The following is a 24196-nucleotide window of genomic DNA, read 5'->3' as shown; positions in this document are numbered from 1 at the left end:
AGTCAGTGAAAGTTCACACTAAGAATAGAACTTAAAGAGAAAAGTTCAGTTATGTGACCTTCTTCAGGAGCTGGATACAAAATAGACCTGCTGTTTTTCCCTTTAATTTCCAGTCCAGGCAGAAAACAACTTGAACAGTTCCCAGAGAATCCCAGGCCCTTCTGTTTGTTTCTATGAATCCTCCAGAAATGCTTTATCTGTTGACATCCTGGCTATGCTGATACGGAAATGAACTTATTTGGCCTCCTCATTTCCCCCCCATATTGTCAGCTGACTTTGTCATTGATCTCCCTCCCTGCAATGTTTGAAGATTTGCCAGCCATGGACAGAACAAAATGTTACGGATAGGTACCTTTAAAATTGCCCATTAAAGAAAATTAGGATCATCAGATGAAAAATCTAATGTATGTATCAGTCACTGCTTATTATTGCCCTTCAGAAACATGTTTGGGAAAGAAAAGTAATTTCACTGAAACTTTTTTGGTTAAAAAGAGTGAATTAGAGAGAAAGAATCATAAGTCTCCAAATGCCTTGATGAAACCAGACTACCCCTGGACACTTTCTGCCTAAAGTTAAATATTAGACACTCTCTCCCTGACGTTCTTTTTTTTTATTTCGTCTAAAAGGCTTAATATTTAACTCAAAATACCTAACAACTGCAAATGCTAAGTGCTGAAAGTTGTTACATCCTCCAGCAGAGACATAAAGCAGTGCTTAAACTCAGTGGGATATATTTAGAGAAGTGTAGCCATCCCTGGACTTTGTGTTCCACTCGATGAGAAACCCGGTTGCTATGCTGTGAACTTCTGTGTGTTTTGAAGCAGAAGGCATGGCCAGTGGTTCAGTGGGAAAATCTGCTTTAAACAGGGTGTCTGCCTTGGAGCTGCGGAAGGAAATGGCCTTTATTTGGTGCATTTTTATTTTGTCCCAGATCAAGGTCTTAATTGGTTCAATCCTTTATCTGACATTAAGTCTGGTTTTGGGATGGATTTCCAATTATAATGGGCCTCCAAATCCATGTTAAACTCAAAGTTAATTATTACTGGCGCTGTTCAGAGTTTTACTGCGACTTCAATGGACACACACATATCTCTGAGAATCACGGCCTTTTTATGACTTATTTCCAAGCCTTTTTGTTGGACAGGTACCACTAGAAAAAGCTCTAAAGATGTTCTGCTTTTAGATGAGTTGCATCTGAAGCACAAGAGTTGCTCCAGAAGTGGCAAGTAGCCAGGAATGGCCTCATCCCCTCAACATCCCATGGCTGAACCGATGGAACCAGGGCTGGTGATCTTTTTCCTTTCCTTTCCTCTCCTTTCTTTCCTTCTTTTTCTTTCTTTCCTCTCCTTCTCTCTTTCCCCGCCTTTTTCTCTCTTTCTACTCTGTGCTCATATAGTAGGTCAGGGACCAACATAACGGATTTACACACCAAGTGACTTTTTGTGGACTCTCCGACTTTGTGGTTCTTTTCCACTATGAACATTTACAAGTCCTGAGCTCTCCCCGTCCCTTTGTGGCCGCACTCGCCTCCGGACCGGCAGAGTCCGGCAATGGCGGCCCCTCCCCCACCCCGTCCCTGAGGGACCGTCCCGCCAAAACCCGTGAGGGGAGCCTGGAGCGGCACATCCCGCCCGGGGAACTCGCCGAGGTGAAGCGGATCCTTTATGGGGGCGAACCCAGGTGCGCCACCAGGACGGGCTCGCCCCCTCCTCTGCGGGTTTCCGTCCGTCCCTCCTCTCGCCGGCCTCCGCGGGGATGCCCAGCCCCGGAGTGAGGGGAAGGAGGCAGTGTGAGGGCGGGTGTGCAAGACACAGGGCCGGCCTGAGGGGAAAAAGGAAAAGTAGGGCTGGTGGTGCTGCAGTGAGGTGACTGGGGTGTTTTGGAGGTGATCCAGGTGTGGGGAGCAGGGCAGTGTGAGAAGATAACGGACAGAAATGGAAGACATGACGGCAATAGTGATATCGGGGCGATGGAGTGTGAAGGGTAGGGATTAAACTTGAGGGAAAGACATGGGAGGGAAAGTGTTTGTAATCCAGGTGTGGCAGGTGGAAGTTTGCGTGTGTGCTCCTTGATTTCTGCAGCAAGGAGTTAATGTCTGGGAATGCCAGGAGGACAGTGGGCGATGGGTGACACGAACGGTGGTGGGATCAGCGCAGGAGGTGGGCTCTGCCTGCGCCCTGGCTGACATGGTGACATTGGTGGCATGGGGCATGGGAGCTTGGGTGTCTCTGCAGGGTAAGGCAGAATTGTCATCCCCTTGGTCCATTGCATTCAGAACAGAAAAAAAGAACATCTCATCTTGAAATGTCTTTGTTTCCTGTTCAATCCAGAAAACTTGATTTGCCAACTGCTGCGCTGTCAGCAGCTCAGGAAAAAGATTTTGAACTACAGGGCTATGGATTTGAAGCTGCTTTGGAGCAATTGAGAAGGCCACGTATTGTTCGAGTGGGACTGATACAGAATAAAATTCCTCTTCCCACAGACACCGCAGTGGCAATCCAGGTACACAGACTGGGACTGGGGCTGTTTCTATCTCCTCTTCTGCTGGATTGAGACATAAGACAGTTCAGTTGTTGCTTTTAGGAACTTAGCATGAAATGTCTAATGATTGTCTGGCAGTACAGGACCCATCACTACTGCAGTAGAGCATCCTGTAAGAAATTTGAGTGACACATTTAGTTGCATTGCTTCTCAGAAACATCTCTTGTATTTACCTAGCACACCCAACCTGCTTGCAGTTTTTCCAACGCTAAATATTAGTAGCTCATTTTACACATGAAAATCCTTTGCCTCTAAGATGAAACAAAAAATCATTTACACAAAACCAAAAGGGATGGCAACCAGTGGAAACCACAGGTGCAGTTCTTGTTTTAATTGAGAAATGTTCCATTACGGGAAAATCCATTAGAGGAAACAGATTAATAAAGCTGTGTTCATTATTCTTTGTACAGCAGTGAGTGAAATCTTATTACAAGATAACATGGTTTAGTGGTGACTTGGCAGGGCTGGGTTAATGGCTGGACTTGGTTGATGATCTTAGAGGTCTGTTCCAACATTAATTATTCTGAAACCATCATCTCTTAACATCTTGAACACAGCAGCACTGAAGTGACAAATCTATATAGAAATACTCTCCTGAGAGTAGCTTTAAAAAAGGGAAAGAAAATACTGCATTTATAAAATCTCCTGGAGTAGTAGTTTTGTACAGGGACAGGGCAGAGCATTTCTGAAGTAGTTTATTTTGGAAAGATTACCTATCACAGATGCAAGTTATTAATTCAGTGAACAGATCAAGTTTGGGGATTCTTTATAACAGCTGTTGAATAAAGTACCAGCTGTATTAATGATTTTCCTTTATGAATAACTAGTTAACTGTTTCTGTAAATCAGTGTATAGTTTTTGATTTCATAGGTCACTGCGGTTTTGTTTTTAGTAATTTTTTTTGAAACCTGAAAGTAGCAATGCAAAGTACTACACCCATGCTTATGTTTACATAGAATACTCTAGAAAACTAATTCATAAATACGTTGATGATATTTCTTGTTAATAATCATTTAGTTCTTAGGACAGAGGGCTTAACATCATCCTGTAGGTTGTTTACAATGAGCAGCAAAATTATATTTTTTGTTAATTCTGTTTAGATTTTCAGCTTTTTGCAAGTCAGGCAGCAGTGAGTTTCCAGCTATATAAATGTTGCAACCATGGAATTCGAATCCCATTGGAATGCTTTCTCTATTTTCAGCATCTAAATGATTTCAAAATCTATATCTGACTCTGTTATCAGTGTTCAGGAATGATACCTGGAGTTACTCCCCCTGAAAGGAGTGGCTCTAAGTGTAGAACAGGATGAACTCAGTGTGAGCAAAGGGTGTAAAACCAGGCAGTTGACACAGAGGTGAGTTAAAGCACGTGGCTTTTTTAATGGTGTGACATTTCTCACCATCAGGTGGCTGCTCTGCACAGACGCATCGAGGAGATGGTGGGAGTGGCTGCCATGTGTGGGGTCAACATTGTGTGTTTCCAGGAGGCTTGGAGTGAGTATTGGCTGTGGTTCCCTCTAGGCTCTCAGATGTCAAGTGCCCTCTATTTTAACAGCTGTCCTGTAAGTGAGCAGTAGAAATCTCCCAAGATACAACAATTGTCTGTAGTGATTTGCTTCCTAAAGGAAGAACCAAAGAGTCTGAGGGAGCAGAACTGTATGGAAGAGAGGGGTCTGTTGTATTGAAGACTGCCATATCATGTTTGGAGCTCCTTTATGATCCTTTCTTCATTCTTTTTCTCCTAAAATTTTGGGGTTTTTTTCTAGACGGGTATTAAAATTTAAAAATCTGTTTTTAATTTACATGGGGTGTTTGAGGCTTAATAGAAGCAAAACCCTTCACTTTCATGGGCAAGTGAAGGCCCATGAAATATTTGTGAGAACAGGTTGTTCACAGTGTACACCAGTGACTGGGGTATTTTGTCTTTTTACCCCTCTGAGTCTTCATACATGCATCCATTCTCTTCTGGTTTGCCCTGTGTGAGCTCAAAACTCCTTGCCCTGGCTAAAAATATTTTTAAATAGCTTTTGCCTTTAAGAGTTGAAGGGAAACAGTTGAATCATTAATTGCTTAATTTTTTTTATCTGTATTCATGCAAATATCATGTATTTTTTGAGCGACATGAACATTTTTGAACATTTTGCCTTGCTTTGGTGTTTTCCAGCCATGCCCTTTGCTTTTTGTACAAGAGAGAAACTTCCTTGGACTGAATTTGCTGAGTCAGCAGAGGATGGGCCAACAACGAAGTTCTGTCAAGAGGTAAAAAACCAAGCAAAAAAAAAAGACCAGCTGACATCATTTGAAGGAAAAGACAACATATCAGTGAACTGGCAGGCAGAATTTTCTGTATTTCTGACTCGTACCTGTGTTACCTAACTTTTCTAGTTAACATGTAATGCTGTTTTACCTTTTAATTAACTGTTTTCAGCTGGCTATGTTGTCTGTCATTCTGGGGTGCTGCAGGCTGGTGTCTGATAGAGGAATTGTGTTCATTTGTGCAGCTTGCAAAGAAGTACAACATGGTTGTGGTGTCTCCAATCCTGGAGCGAGATGAACTGCATGGTGGAATTCTCTGGAATACTGCAGTGGTCATTTCTAATTCTGGAGCACTCCTAGGCAAAAGCAGGAAAAATCACATTCCAAGGGTTGGAGATTTCAATGAGGTAAGGTGCAGTGTTGTGACAATCAAGTCGGCCTTACCTTGCAGCTCTTGTTTGTGCCAGCATGTGTTGTGTCAGAGTCACAGTGGCAGGAAATGCAATGTGTTTCTAGAAAATGTGGTTCACTTACTGTCAAGTCAGTTTTTCTGAGGTGAAGGGATAGTTAATTTATCAAGAAGGAATATTTTTTTTGAGAGTGATGAGTGTTAAAGGAAGAATAACATTGAATCTTGTTAGGTACTCTTCCTTGGCCCAGTGAAACTTCAAAAGTATCAAGTATCCTTTAAAAGGATTGTTTAAGTTCCAGCTGTGTTATGTTTGTTGTGCATGATTGGCTTGGGTAGTTTTGTCATGTGTGCACATTGAACTTACTTTAATTTGCAGGGCAATTGTTTCATGGTTCAAGCATGAACATTACTTACAGCCTTTCTGTTTCTCTGTGAGGTTGTCTTGGAAATGACAGTTCTTTTGCTTGTGCTTATTCGAGCAGAATCCCTTAATTCATTGTGCCTCTGACTGAGTGGCTGCTTTATGGCATCTTCTGTTTACTAATGGCATTATTGCAGCTGAAGCCCCCAGCAGGTTTTGGGCCATCCTCCAGAATCAGAAAGTGAACTGGCAGTAAAGGCAGTGACTGGTAGATCTGAAACGTGTTTATCCATCCAAACAATTATCACAAGCAGAAAGATCAGGATTAAAAATTAACTGAAGTCTAAAAATACATTGTCTTACCTAACTAAATCTCTCCTTGTCAGCTAAAGTGAGTAATTAACAGAGGCATTTCTGCTAAGCACTGGAGGCTGCTGTATACCTGCAGCAGCTTTTGTTCCCTGGCTGCTCCAGTCATCAAACTGAGGCTTCAGAACTTTTTTATTAATGTAAAAAGTTCTTTTGGGTGTCAAAACTTTGTGTTCAAAGACCTCTGGAAGTTTTGACCTTGCTCCCAGAGCTGATCAGGCTGGTTTGAGATTCTCCAGAGGAGGCTGGTAGTAGAGTTCTACACAATGAATTTCTGGCACAGCCTGTCAGTCACCAGTCTTACCTTGTATTTTTAACACTTACTCTGATTTTTGTTATTATTTTATCAGGTCTGTCCTTTAGCTAGCAAAAGTAGTAACTAACAAATCCATTGGTTACTTTCCACATTTTTTATTTGTTCTTTATGTAATCCAACAAAAAATAAGTTCCTGTTGCTTGTACTAAAATATGATGTCTTTCAGTTTTCCTGACAGTGTTTAATGGAGAATCAACAGATTCCAAGAAACTCATCGTTTCCAGCTATGAAACTGTAATGAGAGACACCTAAAAAAAGAAAGAATTTTTACTTTCTCATGTGAAGTATAAATAGAGAAAGTAAAAGAGTTCAGTAAGAGTTTTGCATAGTTGCTAAAAGAAGTTAGTTCTTAGAATCCTAAATGCCAGAATTACTACAAAACTATCTGTTTATAGCTTCCAGATATACTATAATGATCTGGCATTTCTTCTTGTATCTACTTGTTACAGAATCAAGTAGTGCTTACCCAAGACAGCACTGTCTTCAGCTGGCTTTGGTAGCAAAGCATTAAGTCCACTCTTCTGAGCTGAACAATTCTGATAAAGCAACTTCAGAAACCACCCAGGCTACAGGAAGGGATTATATTCATCTGTGTTACTTTAATGTTGTTTTCTTTATCAACAAAGTTAAACCTCAAGGAAATATCGAATTTGAAATTATTTTTTGTGGGTTGTCTCTGTAGGGCAGTTGGGAAAGGAGCCTTGTTAAAATCGTGCCCATTGAATCAGTAAGAACTAAATGGAAAGGGCAGGGAGGTTGGTCTGTGGCCTATTCAGCCATGTGTGGGAGGCCTTACAAACAAAAATCAATCCTTCTTGAGACATCACAGTTTATTGCTGTGGAGAGGATTGTGACCTCTGGTGTGAAATAAAGAAATAGGAACTGATGAATTCCCTGAAGCAACAGCATTCTTGTTTTTCTTCTGCTGTTGTAAGAAAAGAGACTGAGAATAGGAGAAAAAATGGAAATATATTCATTTAGCAGAATTGTTTTGAAAAAGACTTGTGTGAGCACCCACCATGTGGTCTGCTGTCTACAGACATGAAAGGAGATCAAATCACTGCCCAAGGGACTGTGCAATTTCATGAGAACTGATAATAAACAAGAAACATGAGATGATTATTTTACTGGACATACTGAACCTGCAGCCCTTGGTTTCAGAAGGTGACCCCCCCCTGTATCTGTCATGCCCACACTTTCAGGAGCCCAGGTTTGTTCCCCAGCTGGACCTGCTTGCTTTAGCCCTCAGGTGTTTCCACTTCCTCCAGGACCAATGGCAGTGGTGGTTACAAGGAACAGATAATTTCAATAAAGAGGGATCTGCTTTACAGCACACCTTCCTTTTGTGATGAGAGATGTGTGCTGTTGGGTCAGGGTGCTGGATTGTGTCCCTTGCTCTTCTGTCTCAGCTCAGCACCAAAGGATACTGTCAGGAATCAGCCTGGCCACTGCAGCTTCTGTGCTCCCTTGGGATCCTCGGTATTGTATAAGGAATGTTGAGTGCCATGTTTTGTCTCCTTATCTGTGGGTCTTTATCACTGTCTGTGTCCCTGTCTGAACCTGGTGATGGTACCCACAGAAAGCAGCACGTTTTGGAAGTGCACTGCCTGCTGCATAAAAGAAGTTCCTTTGCTTGAAAGCAGGTGTAAGAGTGTAATTTCAGTGAATGCACACTCCTGCTGCTGCCTTGGCATTTCTGTATCCATCTTTGCCACTGCCTAAGTGATTTTGTAAATCTCATCATATTATCCTCAGCCTTCCATCTACAGATTACAAAGCTTTTTTAGTTGGAAGTAATTCTTTACACTTTTTTAAGACGTCTGCCTTTGTGGGTTTTGTTGTTTGATTTGACTTTTTCCTTTGTTTTTTTCTTTTCTTTGTTTGTAGTCTACTTACTATATGGAAGGAAATACAGGACACCCAGTGTTTCAGACACAGTTTGGGACAATTGCTGTGAACATCTGCTATGGGCGCCACCACCCTCTGAACTGGCTCATGTATAGCATGAATGGAGCAGAGATCATCTTTAACCCTTCAGCCACTATAGGGGCACTCAGGTAAAACACAAACTGATCTGTGCCATTGCTCCCTTTCTGAGTTAGCTGAACCTCTGAGCCCCTCACTGGGGCCTGAAAGGCACCTTGCTGACATCCTTGTTTTCTCTTCAAAAAGGAGCCTGCATTCTCCTCAGTGATAGGAGCCTCCTCGAGCCAGGTCTCATAAGCTCTTGGAGGTCTATTTCTCACCCAAGATAGCTCAGCTACCTTTGGAGGCATAAAATCAGCCGGATGGCTTCAGTTCTTCCACCAGGAATTTTGGGCTTTCAGTCTCCTCCCAGTAACTGATTCTCTTTGAGAACTTTATTGTACATCAGCAGGTGTCCTGTCTTTGAGACGGCGTTCACCAGCATCCAGCTGGTGCTCTGAAAACTGAGAGTTTATTTTGATTTTTTATGTAATATTTTTGCTATACAATAGGTAGTGGTCATGTTCAGGCTTATTTTACGAGCTTGCATTGTCCACCTAAGGAGTGTGGTATGAAATTGCAGTTTTCAGAACCAAGCTGAGATACTCTTTTCTCAGAATTTTTTTTTTAACTGTTGGCAATTTAATGATTATCAGGCCTCTTGAACCAGGCTGGACCAGTGTAAACTGTCCCTTGAGATTAATCTTCTGCACATTAACATTAATTGCACCCGACTGACTTGATTTCCTAGAAGCTAGCTGTGGCTGCTTGGACAGAAAATGTGCAGTGTGAGGCAGTGAGTGTAGATTTAGCCCTGGAGTGTCAGTGAATGAACACCTTTCTCTGTGTGTGTGTTGCAGCGAGGCGCTGTGGCCGATCGAAGCCAGAAACGCTGCCATAGCCAATCACTGCTTCACGTGCCCCATCAACAGAGTGGGAACGGTTCGTATCCTCCTTGCTTCATTCATTCCATCATTCAGGGCTTGAGCAGGGGTTTGTTCAAGGCAGGGACTGATAGCACTAGAATGCATGGGTTCCCCTGCTGGGTAGCCACTGTCTTGGGGTTTATGATGTGATTTGAAGATGGACAGTGATGAAGAGATTGAGAGCTGCCTTGTTGCTGGCAACCTACTTTTTGATTGCAGCTGTTTCCTGTTCTTGAATTGAATCTTTGTAATAGGCACCCACCCTTTTGCTAAGTCTCCCAGTTTCTCTGGTCAAATCAGTATTCTTTTAGCCAAAATGACTGAAAAATTAATACATCCTTAAGTCAACGGTACACAACTTGTAGCTGTTGTACAGCTACTATCTCTTTCTGGACTGCAAAATTCTATAATGAAATTTAATAGTGCATGCAATAAGTCATTCTTACCTTCAGACTAGTCCAATTACACTATGCATGTATTTTTAAAATTAGATTCCCTGCAAAAATCCAGAATTGTCCTTGCTGCTATGTGAATATGTTTGCCTTTTTTTGTGATCTGAAAAGATATGTTTGGTTAAATATCTCCTCTTTTGCCTCTTTAAACTTGTGAAATGAATACAAGGCATGTTCCCTAAAGTATATGAGCAACAGGCAGTGATACAAAAAGACCTTGTGTTCTGTGCTATCCATCACAGAAACTAGGCCCCTCTGATGACTCCCTTTAGACAGTGCTGATCGTGTGCCAGAAAAAAATGTTTGTAGATTTATATAAACTCCCAAAATATGATAGACTAGCAAGGATTTCTTGAATGAAATGGAATGATACTGCCACCTATGGATTCCTCTTATTTCACAGGAATACTACAAGAATGCCTTTACTTCTGGAGATGGTGGAAAAGGTATGTTCAGAAATCACATTCACTACCAGTTCCCAGATTTGCTGGAAGTTAAAGAGAATTATCAGTGAGGAGTATGAGATTTTCTTGTGTGTACTTACATGTTGAAACACAGTAATGTGTGCTGTGAAAGCTGTGGCTGCTTGTGGCTCCATCCAAAGTGTGCCTGAACCTTTTTTAGCCAGTTTTGGAGCTGTTTTTAGCAGCTGCATGAGAAAGGTCAGTGGAATCCATGGCTTAGTAGTACAACAAATGTGATTGATTTTTGGCACAACTCAAGAGTTGTGCAATATGAAATAACATCTTTTCTGTGCCTCAAATCCCAGTGTTTTCACTTCTGACCTTTTATTGAAAATAGAATGGGTGTATCTCTGTCAGCTGTTTTGAAAATGTATAATTTGACAATCAGAATTCATTTAAAGGCAAAATAAAAAGCAATGATGGGAATAAATAATGGGAAAGCATAATGGTGCATTATTTGAAAGGCAGTGCAGGGAGATTTTCCTGATAACTTCATGGTGTACTGTGCATGAAAATTATAACTGGCCAAAACTGGAGTTACTTTAGGATCATGCTGTGACTCTTCAAGATTATTATCTTGCCTAAAGGATAGTGAGTCCCCAAGAAATGAAGTCAGGTTTAGTGGGACACTGCATGTTAAGTTACAAACCTATTTGCAGATGGCAATTTATGCTTTTTTAAAATCTCTCTAAGCACACCACGAGCTGGGCCATTTCTATGGCTCGAGTTACGTGGCTGCACCAGACGGCAGCAGGACCCCGGGGCTGTCTCGCACTCAGGACGGGCTGCTCGTGTCAGAGATGGACCTAAACCTCTGCAGGCAAGTCAGTGACAAATGGAATTTTAAGGTAAGCCTGATTATAAAGGAAATACAATATTAGAACAAACAAGCTTTGATAATGATTCTCTGTGGTTGTTGGTTTCCCTGGGTCTGGATTGAAGGCACTTGAGACAGTAGTTCATGTTCACACTCAGGTGTTTATTATTTCTTATCAGTAAAACAGTCTCATTACTGTGAGTTCAGCAGCTTTCCATTAGAAGGCACAAAATGGCCAACAATTTCTTCTTACAAGGCCTTTTAAGACTAAACTATCCATTTAAGAGCTGACATCTGGATTATTTTCCCTTTTAACCCATAACTGATCCCAAAGAGCCCACAATGGGACTTTTCTTATCAATTACAAAATGCCACCCAAACCCATGGAGAAGAAAGAAGAAGTATGAAGAAGAAACCCAGGACAAGACCCTGTGCCCTCCATCTTGCTTCCATCCACAACATACTAAAAATCCCAAAACCTCAGTTTCCCACCAAGTGATATACCTACACTACTCTCTATAATTATTTCACACTTTTGTGGATTCCACTCTATCTTGAAGTCTGGGAAACTTTCTCCATGAATGAGGGTCAAAGTCAGTGCTCCCCTGGGGGTCAGGGCGCCCCAGAGCAGACAGAGAAATATTCCCAGTGCCCTGGGTTTTCACAATTCTATGATGTTAAAATAGTTAAAAGGCAGCCTTTATTTTTTTTTTTTTTAGCAGTTCAGAGCTTAAATTGTTGAAGCAATTTAACAGGATGTTATGGAGGCCAAAAGCATAAATGGATTTGGAAAAGGAGTAGCTAAATTCAGAGAAACTGGGCCAGTAGCTTTCAGATGAAAACCTTAGCCTCAGGACCTTAATGTGGATTGCCAGCAGCTCTGAGGATTACTGGGGGAAGAGTTTTGCCTTCCTTGTGCAGTGAATGCAGCCATTTGTTGTTGAGCTGAGCCAGCAACATTGGATCTATCTAACATGGTATATATTCTTAAAGGCCTTAATTGTCACTTTTGGTGAAATTTAGTGAAAACCTAAACCCACAAGCTTGAGAACTTTCTGAAGACTAAATACTTGCAACGTTAACTTCCTGAATTTGTGGATATGTTGAAACTACAGAGAAAGAACTGTGTACTGTATATATTCATCTCTGAAGCATCTTAACACACGTTTGAATTTATTTAAATCAGATTTAGATAGCTGCAAGCCACTCCACATGGCTTTAACAAACCTTATTTATTACTATTTTTTTGTATTCTGAGGTAAAGCTAATTTGGTTCATCTTTCCAGAGGGCATAATTGGATTTAATTTGTCCAGCAGCAGTGCTGGTTGAAGAAATGGCTGCTTCAGCACAGCAGCTTGCTAACCTCTCATTTGTGCCACTACAGGCTGTGTGGGGTGCTGTGTTATATACTGATTTAGTGGAGTGAGCAGATTAATTTTTTTGTAAAGAAAAGACACTCCTTTTTTATTCTGATCAGGTTTACAACAGGCCACACAAAGATCCTGTTGGAACAAAAAAAGAAAAAAAGTGGCAACTCTGGAAATAGGCTTTGTTGATGAAGAAAGCATCTTGTTTGCTTCTGTGGAGAGAGATCTTTTGTTCCAGTTCTCAGCACTGCTAAAGACTAGAAGTTTTTCCTAGTCACTCTTAAGATCAGCATGATTTGAATCCTAAAAATAGACCAGAACTCCTGGCTAGCAGCTGTACAATACATGTAGGTTCTTCAATGATCACCTAGTATTTAAAATAAGTAGTCATTTGCAAGGATTGTCAGTTTTTGAACATCATGCTACTGCAAGCAAACATTTATTTTATAGAGCTGCTTTATTTGCCTGTTGTTCATTACAGTATGGTGCAATATTCAACATGTTTTGATGTCAGTTTGACATAAAAATGAAAAGTCTCTGTGGATTTGAAATGCTAAATAAGCATTCTAATTAAAAAATAGTAATTTCTTCTCTACATCACAATTTCTTTGCTAATATTGCTAATCCATACGTAGGGACTAAAAGTAAGAAGTAATTTCAGGTCATCTTCTGGAACAGAATTGCATTTGTTATTTTACAGATGCCTGTGGTAGGCATGTGGTTGTTGCCATAATGGAATTAAGTTATGCTGAAAGATTCTTAGCTTTTCACATCAGGCACGCATTTCGTTTTGCTTTGCCACGAGTCTGAGGCCCTTAGTGCAGAGCAAAGGCTTGGTGTGTCAGGAAGCACATGGAGCATTGCTTCTACCAGCTTTGCAGGGGTATCTGAACAAAAGCAATTGTATTGATTGGGAAAAACAAACAGGAAAAGCAAAACACTGCCCTTTGGCTGATTTGTGTAGAATTGTGTATTTTTTGTTGTCTTCAACTCCTGTGCTTTCAGCACCTTTATTTCTTGTTGATGGTGTGGAGTGCTATTGTTGGGTTTTGGCACTTAAGGCACAGCTGTGGCTTTGTTTATGTGACAGGGGAGAGCTGTTTCCTTTTCCTCTCAGTTGTGGCCAGGACAGAGGTGATTCTTGCTGAGGGGAACGAGGAACAGTGGTCACAGGTTTTCTCACCCACTTTAACAGCAAGTAGGAACCTAATTAACCTGCTCTGGTATCTGCAGTTTGCACCCAGTGATGCCTGAAAGGGACATTCAGTAGAATGTCTTTGCTAAACTTAGAGCAGCAAAAGGGTTAAACAAATTAAATAAAGATGTGATTTGCCTCTCTCAGAGCCAATGCTGTGGGTTGTGCACTCAAAAGAGGACGATGGCACTACATCAGGTGCTGTGTTGCAGCACTTCAGTACTTGCTCTGTTGCCCAAACCGTTGATATTTTGTATTATTAATGGGTGAAGTAGAGTAACCCCAACACTGTCAGTGGCATGTATGCAAACTTACTGCTGGCAGCAGGGTTCTTTGGTTGTCAAGGACGTGACGTGAAGCCCTAATTACAGAGACACTCCTGCCTTCACTGACGCAACTTATAATTGTTGATGCATAAGAAAGCAAGTCCACCTTTCACATTCAACTTTCAGCTATCCAGAACAGCTGTAATAAGTAGAAAGTCAGTGGACGTGACTGTCACTGAAGGAGAGCTGCAAAACAGGAAGGTGTTCATTTAAAAGTTGGACTTTTCAGGGTGGAAATATACTTCTTTTTTTGGATAGAAATACAGTGCTAGGCAACATAATAGGAGTTCTTCCATTAAAAAAAAATCTATTAAAAAAAGTTCTTTTATAAAAAAAAAGTTTGTGCTAAGGCACTGGAGATCTTGATTTTGAGGGAATTATGGTTTTGATGTTTGGGACAATTAAATCATATATTGTCATAGAAAGAACTAACCAGTGGATGTAAATATTTTCTACTGAAGTACTTTTGTAGCTTACTTGAAAGAACTGAAGCTTTGATTTTTCTTTTCCAGATGACTGCTAGATATGAAATGTATGCAGAAAAGCTCGCTGAAGCAATCCAGCCTTTCTTTATACCCAATATCATCAAAGAGTAAGAGAGACCATCTCATTACACTCAAATGTTACAAGACAAATTCAAAGTTACTGTTGGATTATAGCTTTACAGTGTTGCTGTTTTAATGTCAGTTTAATTTCATGTAACCAATTTTAAATAATAGGAGTCAGAACTGTTAGGTAAAATAATTGAAATGGCTTCTTAGGTGTTTGTCATTTACACTAATGAGTCTAAAGTTGTTCCTTGCTGGAAATACATCCAGTGTTTTTCTAGAGTAGATACACATACAGTGTACTGTGGTAGAGTTGATGGGATGAGTTCAGAGGACATGAAAATTTTTACGTTTTTAAGCTTTGCATTGTACATCTGTTTCTGCTTTCTGGTTTTTGCCCTCTGCCCAAATGCTTAATTTAGGGAGAAATGAGGCAGAAATTGTTTTCATCTGGGTTTTGTTTGCTTTTTCTGCTTACAAACTACTTGATGCAGTTCAGTTATAGCTGAGTAATGTACCAGATATCCCAGTTGTGTGAAGATCTGTGGGTGCTGTAAAGCAGGACTGCTTTGGTTCTGTTGCCTTTACACAACCACAGCTGGAGCTGTCTTTGCAGGGCCCCTTCTAGGTGCAGAAGTCTTGCTCAGGGAGATGCTTTGGTATCTTCTGAAGCTCAGTGCCCTGAAGGGAAGCAGAAATAGAGACCCTGGCCAGTGCACAGGCAAGGCTGGGGCAGTTGCCTGCTTTTCACTGTGAACAGAAAGCTCAGGATAGGTAAGGAAGACTCCTTCCCTGGGGCTGCACTCCAGTAGGATATGTGGTGGCTGCAGAGTACACAAACCAGCTCTGGAATAAAGGTAGTAATGATACGTTTGCTGTTCTTAGGTAGTACTGAAATTCTAGTAGTATGTTTAGTGTTCTTAGGTGGTATTCTGAAATTCTGCTTCATATGATTTGGTTGATGGCAATGGGTGTTCAGGCAATGCAGACTGAATACAACTATGAATTTGTAGCTAGTAATAGTAATAAATATTTGAACTGTTGTTTTTGTTTTTCTAAGTTACAACTTCAGATTTTCAAAAACATTATTTCTAATAAACTTGTTAATAAATGCACTTGCTACGTTATGTTATCAGGTTATTTGTGAGCTTAACCTTTATTGAGAATGGCTTAATTACAAATAAAAATATATCTATGTATAAAATCCCTGCATGTAAAATCCCCTTCCTTTGCTATTGACATCCTGACAGAAACAAAGCAACAGAACATTTTCAGAGTGTTTTGATAGACAATCTTGTAAGAGGAAGCAAAGTTTCAGAAAATGCAGGTGTTCTGGGTGCTTGTGCAGTGAGCTGCTTTTTCAGTTGAATTTGTGTCACATACTCATTCTTTTCACTGGGCTTATGCTTCTTCCTTGTGTTTTCATCTCTCACAGCCATCTTCCATTTGGCAGCTGTACAAGATCCTGTTGTAGGGGACCTCTCCTTTTGTCTGCACTAGCTGAGACAGCTTTGTTTATCTTTCACTTTTGTTGAAGCATTTAAACTCTGGGTACCCAACACTTACCTGTCAGTATTGTTACACCTGTGTGTTCACTTCAGAACACTAAGCCTGCCCTTAAGTTCATGTTTTCTAAACACCCAGGATTCACTTTTGGTAATGGAAACAGTAAGATGCCGAATGCCAATTATAAGCCTTTGTAAGAATTGTTTTTATTCAACTAATCAAGCCTGCTCTAAGATAAATCCTGTGGCAGTTTAACAGTACTGGATGAATTACCTACCTGAAAATGGATGGGTTAAGGGGGTACTCTAACAGCCTGTAACTTCCATACCTGTTAATTATTAACAGCTAATACACTCTCTCAAAATCAAACATCACGATTTTGGCCCTGGATATAAAAATTCCCAGATCAGGAGTCTTCTGGTTATTTATTTTGGAGGAGTTGAAAGGCATTACCCACAACAGGTTTTGTACCTTTCTTCTGGAAGGATTCTGCTGGTGGCACTGATGGACCAGTTCTACACAAATCACATCCTACCTGTTGCTCATCACTGCCAGAATGTATTTAAACTTCACCAATGATAATCAAAATTTGACACACAAAACTTCCTGTCATGCACTTTTGTTTGGATTTTTTAAGGGTTACTGCATTTTAGATGTCTGTTACTATTTTTTGCCTTTGTACAAAGGAGCACTCTTGATTCTACTAAGTACTTAGTCAACACTGTGTACTTTTCAATTAGTAAACAACTGATAAAAGAAAATGTTTACCTTGGTAAAAAAACTTTCTATGCTGAAAGTAGATTCCTATTTATTATATCCACACAGTTTCAGAACTTGAACAGTTCTTTTCCTAAAACCATGCCAGAGATGTGGGACCTCTGTCTTAAGTGCAAATTTTCCTAGTTTTATGTCAGTGCTGATTTTCCTACTCACTTTCATATAGGCAGGACTGAAGAATGAGACTTGTAAGAAATTAGGATGGATGAAGCTGAAATAAGTGGTTTTTTCTTTCACTTCAGAGTGCTCCTCAGGTAACAGAGGAAAGGGCTATGAATGGGCTGCTACCAATTTCACTTAATGTCTCAATATAGCAACAACTTAACCCACACACAGCTGCAGTATAAGAGCTAGAACAATCTAAGTTCCTGCCTTCTTACTTGTAGAAGGTATGTTTGTATTTCTTCTTTCCTTAATTAATTTTTGCTCTTCTGAGAATGTCACTGAACTAATGCTAACAGCAAAATTTGGCTCAAATTATGATTTAGCATTTTAGATACAATGTGGTAGATGCTGTCAGATATTTACACTTTACACACAAAATATATACCATTAGTGTGGATGATAAGTTTCTGCATTTGCTTAATAAGTTTAAATATTTAGAATGTTCATACTTAGAATGGATTCTGCAGAAACTGGCACATGTGGGTGGCATAACATTCAGAGCTTTTTGCAAAGAGCAGTAAAGATTTCCAAGTGCAAATAAAATCTTTCCACTTAAAGTTTTGGAGCAATGTGGAGCTCTGAGCAGTCATCCAAGAGGATTTAGCCAAAAGAGATTGAGTTTGTAGTGCAAGGGAGTAATTCCAGTATTGCAGTTGCATACATGTGAATCTCTGTGAATTTGGTAGATGGGAAGTTTCCTACATTGCAGACAATACTGATGAACCAGCAAGACATTTTTTTGCTATTTAAAGATGGTTTAAATTAATAATTTTTTCCTTTTACAATATTCTGCTGAACTTGAAATTCATAGGTTTTGTACGAAGACCAGCCCTTCGTGCTTTGACAGAGAGAGAAACAGGTATTTCTATTTTTCCTTTGTTTACCTAAACCTATGCAAATATTACAAAGTGTTGAAATTCATAAATTTGGTGCTTTTTTCTTATGTGTTTAATTTCAAAATAAGCTGAAAGTTAACAGGCTCTGGGCCTGTATTTTGGAACTGCTGTCAAATGTGCAATTTTGAAAATTAGGGGAAGAAAAAAACCAAAGACAGATATTGCAAAATCAAAAAAAAAAAAGAGAAAAAGGTAAAGACAGCATTGCAATATAGTCCTGTCAATGTCTGTAAAGCCTCCCTTGGTGAAGGTCCCACTGCAGTCCAGGAGTGAGGTGCGTGCAGGGGAGTCCTGAGACGAGCAGCCAGCTGCCCTGCAGGCTGTGCAGGAAGGAGCAGGAGTGTCTGGGTGGGTGTCAGCTGTCTGTGTAGATGAACAGAATATCTTCATCTGTGCCATAACTTGTCCTGGCTTCCTCAAAGTTACTGATGCTGGTGCAGCATGTTCCTGGGAAGGAGGAACAAAATGTTACAAAAAATTTAGAAGGATTTGCCTGTGAAAGGTTCTTACATGGGATGTAACAGAATCCACAACCAAACTAGTATAGAGACTACACCCAGTAGCTTAGGTTACAGCTTTACTCAGGTAGATTTTTCACCATAAGAGACCTCACTGAAGTAGTGCTGCAGATAGGTACCAAAGTGGCCCTTCTGCTGTTCTGCACATAGGCATTTCAGCATCTCTCACTAATCCATCTGAAAGCCAGACAAGCCAATTGCTAGAATGCCTACCTGAATTCTTCAGCTAAATCACACCACAAAATGCAGCACTGATCTAATTAACGTGGCAAAACCCCTTCTGACAAATTGGGTAGTGATGCTTAAAATGCCTGTGCACTGTGAGGGGAGGTCAGCTGCGGCTCTGTGTCAGACTCATTAGTAATGCACTGACTGAATCCATCCAAAAGGGACAGGCTACTCACGGTCAGCATAGGCAGGGTTGTTGTAGTAAATACTCCCTGAGGCTTTGTTGTAGCCACATAACACAATGAAATGGCCCTGGTAGTCAGGGCTCCTGCAGAAGCACTTCTGTCCAATGGGAAGGAAGCAGCAGTATTTGACAGGACTTGAGCAGAGATCACACAGCAGCAGGACTGCGTTCACCAGGACAATGGCTACGTGACCCTGGGACAGGTGGTTTTGGATGTCTTGAACAGTTACTGTGCTGCAAGGAAAAAAACAGACACACTTATTGAAAGAGGCTGGTGTAAAGAAAGTGCCTGGTGGTGGACAGTGCAGCTGGCACTTTATAGATACACTTCTTAATCACAGGTAGAGCTCTTTGCTGTTAAACCCTGCAGGCTTTGCTATGGACAAAGCCTGACAGAACCTGCAGCATTTGAGGCCTTTTCATTTCATTGCTGCTGCTGAAGTGCAGAGCAACAGGTGTGTATTTGCAGTAACACATTCTGAGATGACACATCAGATGCCCCAGAGAAGAGAATTAAAGGAGCTGGCAACTCACTCAGTAACTTGAGGGACTTCTGTTGTAGGAGAATTTTAAGTGAAGTGTTCTCTCTTGCTGTTAGAAAAGCTTATCTCTGAAACACCAAATCTTTATCAAGTGAGTGGTTAAATGCTGTGTGTAACCACTAATAAAATTAAGATGTACCCAGATATGCCTGTGTCACTCAGAACTCTGATCCTCCTAGCTGAAGTTTTGAATTGCTTCATATTTTAGGCTTTATATTTACAGAGAGTAAGTATTCACCAAACACCACCTATAACCTCATCTGTTAAAAGCTGTCCCTCTCTGAAGCAGATGGTGTGTTCCATATGTGTGAGAAACTCATCTCTTGGATCAGTTCCAGATGTCTGTGCTGTGTGCACCACCTGACTGAACTCCTGTGCTTTTTATTTAATCCTTCCTCACTCTGATGTCCCACCCTCAGTACTGCACAGGTAGATGTGACCTCTATCCCTGCCTTGATCAAGGCCACAGACTTAAGATTGCAAAAGCAAGAGGAATTGCATGTCCCTTCTGTCCTGTCCGGCTTATTAATTAAAGTGAAGGTGACTCCATGCATGTTAGAAAGGACACTTGATTCTGCTAAATATAAGTTATGGCTCCAGCACTCAAATGCTATTGTGGCTGCCCCATATCCTCTCTCCTTTCCTCACCCCTAATCATTTACCCCACTTTGACAGCAGGGATCCAAATCCAGCTTCCCTATGAAAAGGGATGCAGCTCAAGTTGGATGCTTAGTCATTCCCCAATAGAATTTCATTGCTGATTATGAAAATTCTGCAGTTTTTCCATTTCTTCTGGGTTTATAGTTCTTTCAAGGAGTTCCTTATTTCACGGTCTCCTTGGCAAACACTCCTATGCTAACTTGTAATTTGCATGTTTGTTTGGGAACAGAGATCCATAATGTTCGCATAGCTCTGGGAACAATGAGTTCTGTACCCACACAGCATTCTCCTTAATTCCAACAATGGCCAATCAGAGTGCTCTAGGCACTCCCTACTGCCTAAGTGTAATGGATAACCAAATTCAAAACACAGTCAGCTCCTATCAGCATTTTCTTATCACTTACTTTGCATCATGACTAGTTTTTCTTCAAACTTCATTATTAGCTCTTGATGTGCATGAGGTTTTTTTAATACAGATATAGGAGAAAGACACTAAATGGTAAAAAAAGGCTTAGGGCTTGATTTCAGTCTCTTTCAGTGGCCTCCAAGAAAAGCAGGGGCCCACAGAATCTCCAAAGAGAAAGAAAACAGCTTACCATTTCTCCACCAGCACCTTGCAGTCTTTGGCTTGTGCAAAGAGCTGATTCACTCGATTCTCTTCTGTGTCAAAGTGCTTCCTGTAAAATGACTGTGGAAATAACAGAAGTTCTGAACTGGAATGGTGTTTACCTTGGGTAATCCACCACTTAGAGTCTGCTAGCAAGAGCCTGCATAAGTTGGAGCTCTGGCTATGGGATAAAAAAATCTCTCCCTTAGTTTGCTGGAAACAGGACAAGGATTTCTGCTCTGAATTACAAATTAAATTTGCTCCTGGTCAGTTACTGTTGCAGTTTCTATCCAGGGGCTGTTCAGCTGCCTACATAAGAGAAGCCTGTCTGGTTTCCCAGGGGAAACTGGGCAGGAGCTTACAATAAAGTCACCACTGCTACAGGCCCTGGAGAGGCCAAGCTCTCTGTGGATGGGAGGCTGAGTTCCCCTCTCACCTCTAGAGGTGGATCTTCCAGGTCAAGGCTGAGGCACGGTGGTGGGGAAAGTGTGGAAGCTAAACACTGCTGCTGCCCAGGCTGTACCTGTTCTGTAGATAAATACAGGGCTTCAGTCTCCAAGGCTGTCAAATAGGTTGGAACCTTTCATGAACACTACATGCAAACTTTTTAAAAATTCAAAAGATGGAATCAATATGGGATCATACTGCCTTTTGGAACAGATTTGTGCCAATTTTGGCAGTAGGTCAAATTAACTGTGGTTGACTGTCAGTTAGACACCAGAGCTTTTACAGCGTGACACTCAAGGCTTTTAAAGCTGCCTGCTCTCCCCCTGCAGATGAGAATACTGACCTGGTTTTTGTAGCCCTTGTCCACTCCGAGTGTCTGGGTGCAAAATTTATGCTTAACTCCGAAGTGCCGCATTAGGTAGGCCAGGTCAATAGTCCAGATACTCTTTGTTAACTGGAGTTCTTGGATGGCTTTCTGAAACTCATCATTGTCCAAATGATTCAGGTACCTACAGTATCAAGAAAGGCAGGGGAAGGGAAGCACAGATCTTAGGAGAAGCAAAATGTGTGCTGTAGTCCAAGTCTCTACATCACAGCACATAAAAACTGAAGCAACAGGCTTGGCTAAGAAATAACAAAAAAAAAACCAAAACCAAACCAACCCACAAAGGAGACAGAAATTTAAGGGAAGGGAGTAGGGAATATTTAACTGGATTTATTGCTGACTTTTTAAAATTGAAAATGTGTGGTGCCTTGACTGTTTTAGAGTGCTAGAAGTGTACAGGTGCTGTACCAGAGTCAAGCTGGTATAGAACTCTGTTCTGAAGGGTTTACAGTGTAATGTACAAGTGTATTAGAGCCAACACAGAAAGAAGAGTTAAAGACTAAAACTTCCTTCACACAATAGATGGATTTTAAAAGGAGGAGCCATAAAGGAATTCAGTAAATATTCAAAGGAAGCTTTTCTTAGGCACTGATGACACAAAAGGAAGAAAGTGGGAGATGGAAGTCAGGAGGAAGCTTGGGACAGGTTGCAAAGGGGCAGGGCAAGGTAGCTACAGGGAATTCTGAAAGTAAGAAAACAAATGGAAGTAAATGATAAAAAATAAAAAGCAACTGGAATTGAGGATGCAGGGCAAACAAGGTCAGATCAGCAGGGTAAGAAGATTAATCTTGGAAGCTGAGTTTTGGGCAGACTGGAGTGGCAAAGAGGTAAAGGGAATAGAGGTTACAGTAGTCAAGATGGGAAATTACCAGCACACGGACTAACGTCTTGGCAGAAGGGATGGAGAGAAATGAAAATCTTCTGCTTCATATCTACTAAGTGGACATCTAAATAGGTATTTCTCCTGCACCTAAGCTCATGTTCCTCTGTGGAAGGAAAGAGGAGTTCAGCAGTACAACTACTAGTTCAAAAAACGGTAAAACCAAAAATAAACAAAAAAAACCCCAGAGGGCAACACAATTTTGAAGCTGAAACTACTCCTGGAACACAAACACTCATCCCACAGGTTGGGGCTCAGCAGGACAGAGGTAGTACAGGTACAGCACACACTCATAAACTGGGATACACCTACCCATAACTTGAAAACACAGAAAGGAATCAGATGAGTCACAGCTAACTATCATGTCTTAATTGTAACAGCAGGAAAGAGGCAACACTTTCTATGAGCTTATGCATGCCAGCCTGCAAAGTTCAGAGAGCTGATTAGCTATTCTGCATCTGTGTAATTAGTCAATTGTTCAAAAGGGTCCGAAGTTCACTTCAGTTCATGTTTTCCCTTGCTCCTGCTGGAGAGCTGGGCCAGGCCCAAGCAGCAGTCACTGTCCAAGGGTACCTCAAAACCTGCTGCTCTCCTAAGACTGAACTCAGGGCTGCTCCAACACACCTCATCTCCCTGGGATTTGCTTCCTGCTACCCCTCCCCAGGGAATGGCATTTCCCACTCAGAGAGAGCCACTTACTGAAGCACCATCCTGGAGCAGGCCAGCCCACAGTCCCAGTGGTACAGCTGCTGAATCACGGGCACTTTCAGCTGGATGCAGTCAACTGTGTGAGCAGGACACAAACAATGTCAATCCATACAGGAATGCTTTTCCACACCACTAAAAGTCAGCCTGTTCTCAGCACTACAACCACAGAAACTGAGGAACGTGGTTTTGTTTGACTGGCACGTGGATTTTTTTTTTTCTTTGGGGAACATACATTTAGTATTTCTGTACAGGTAAGCATTTGGTTTAATCTCATACTCCTTTATTGTTCCATACCTAGATCACTGGTTTTCCACCCCCTTTTTCCTTGGAAGTTTTTTTGGTTTTTTGTTTTTTTTGTGGGGTGATGTACCCACCACCCCTCAATTGAAGCTGTGTCTCCTCCTAGATAACAGCAGGTAAGGCAAAAGTATTCATCTTTTCTCTTGTGTCTGATTGTACTTCTGTGCCACAAGAGAAGTTAAACCAAACTGGGAGAAAACATACCAGGATCTCTGGGCATGAATCTCTTAGAAGGCCCACAGATTTAAACCTTTTCTATAGATGTCTTTTTTCTCAGGGATGGTAATTTACAGAATTTAAACAAAACTCACAAGTTAAAACTTGCAAGTGGCACCAGTTATCCTTTTGTATTAATTCTGTCAAAATGTCAATAGAGAGGGAAATTAATAATCTCTGCCAAAAAGTCCCAAAATACAAGCTCCATCCTCAGCCCGTTTTGTATTTTTACAGAGTTGGCAATGTGGTGGTTTCAGTTTTACCACTAGCAGGACTTGAAGAGTTGTGCCTGTCATTGCTACTTCATCATCGACCAAAGTGAGTTAATCACAAAGGGCTTTCCTCAATAACCTTTGGTCTAGAAAAGGCCTTTGACAAGTTCTGCTAACAAGGTCCTCTATATTTTATGATGGGAATAAAAATGCATTTGACGTCACGTGGACTTGTTTAGTTTTGGGATAATATTATTTATAGAACTTTTTAGATAATGTTGTTATATTTTTCCTAGTTGTGCCCCTGTTTAATCATGACTTTAAAGAATGGCATACCAGTTGATACATTCAGTCTTTTAAATTCATCTACCAAGTCCCACATTAACCAAGGGGAACGTGTTTTCTACGTGAAAGCTTCAGAGAGCAATAACAAGTTTCTTGGCCGCCCAGCTTCCAGTCACCTGTTTCCAACACACCGAGAGCTCTTCAGCGATGGCTGTGGCTGTCCCGAGACGGGACCAGCCCGTCTGTGCCGTGCCTGTAAATCACCCTGCGGACCCCTCTGCGCTCGGCCAGCTCCCGCCGCCCCGACCTTACCGACGGAGCCGGTGATTCCCCATCGCTGCTAAGGGCAAACCCGCAGCTCGGCA

General features: G+C 41.2%; 2 protein-coding genes across 2 annotated transcripts; one reads left to right on the top strand and one right to left on the bottom strand.

The window, feature by feature from the left end:
• The first annotated feature begins 335 nt into the window (after positions 1-335).
• On the top strand, positions 336-15430 carry UPB1 (beta-ureidopropionase 1). The gene is made up of 11 exons (XM_014310095.2): positions 336-348; positions 1542-1680; positions 2331-2502; positions 3947-4034; positions 4705-4799; positions 5042-5203; positions 8142-8311; positions 9080-9161; positions 10001-10043; positions 10755-10909; positions 14280-15430. Exons 1-11 carry the CDS (start codon positions 336-338, stop codon positions 14361-14363), a joined length of 1203 nt encoding a protein of 400 aa, XP_014165570.1. The 3' UTR covers positions 14364-15430.
• A 14-nt stretch (positions 15431-15444) lies between these two features.
• On the bottom strand, positions 15445-22897 carry GUCD1 (guanylyl cyclase domain containing 1). Its single transcript, XM_031063168.1, has 5 exons — positions 22810-22897; positions 21189-21354; positions 20388-20479; positions 18582-18823; positions 15445-18106 (listed from the first exon to the last, which is right to left on the bottom strand). Exons 1-5 carry the CDS (start codon positions 22818-22820, stop codon positions 18015-18017), a joined length of 603 nt encoding a protein of 200 aa, XP_030919028.1. The 5' UTR covers positions 22821-22897; the 3' UTR covers positions 15445-18014.
• Positions 22898-24196: the final 1299 nt, after the last annotated feature.

The sequence above is a fragment of the Geospiza fortis genome, unplaced genomic scaffold, assembly GCF_000277835.1.
Source record: "Geospiza fortis unplaced genomic scaffold, GeoFor_1.0 scaffold31, whole genome shotgun sequence".
NCBI classification, from domain to species: Eukaryota; Metazoa; Chordata; class Aves; order Passeriformes; family Thraupidae; genus Geospiza; species Geospiza fortis.
Note: the sequence above shows the minus strand (reverse complement) of the source record. Positions and strands in the feature narration are given on the sequence as shown.

Excerpts from the sequence above, each read along its gene's own strand:
- GUCD1 (XM_031063168.1), bottom strand. Across the intron at positions 18,824-20,387 it reads AAGGTGCTGGTGGAGAAATG|CACAGTAACTGTTCAAGACA; the intron begins GTAAGCTGTTTT and ends TTTTCCTTGCAG. Across the intron at positions 18,107-18,581 it reads CAACCCTGCCTATGCTGACC|GAACATGCTGCACCAGCATC; the intron begins GTGAGTAGCCTG and ends CCTCCTTCCCAG.
- UPB1 (XM_014310095.2), top strand. Across the intron at positions 1,681-2,330 it reads CTTTATGGGGGCGAACCCAG|AAAACTTGATTTGCCAACTG; the intron begins GTGCGCCACCAG and ends TGTTCAATCCAG. Across the intron at positions 10,910-14,279 it reads GTGACAAATGGAATTTTAAG|ATGACTGCTAGATATGAAAT; the intron begins GTAAGCCTGATT and ends TTTCTTTTCCAG.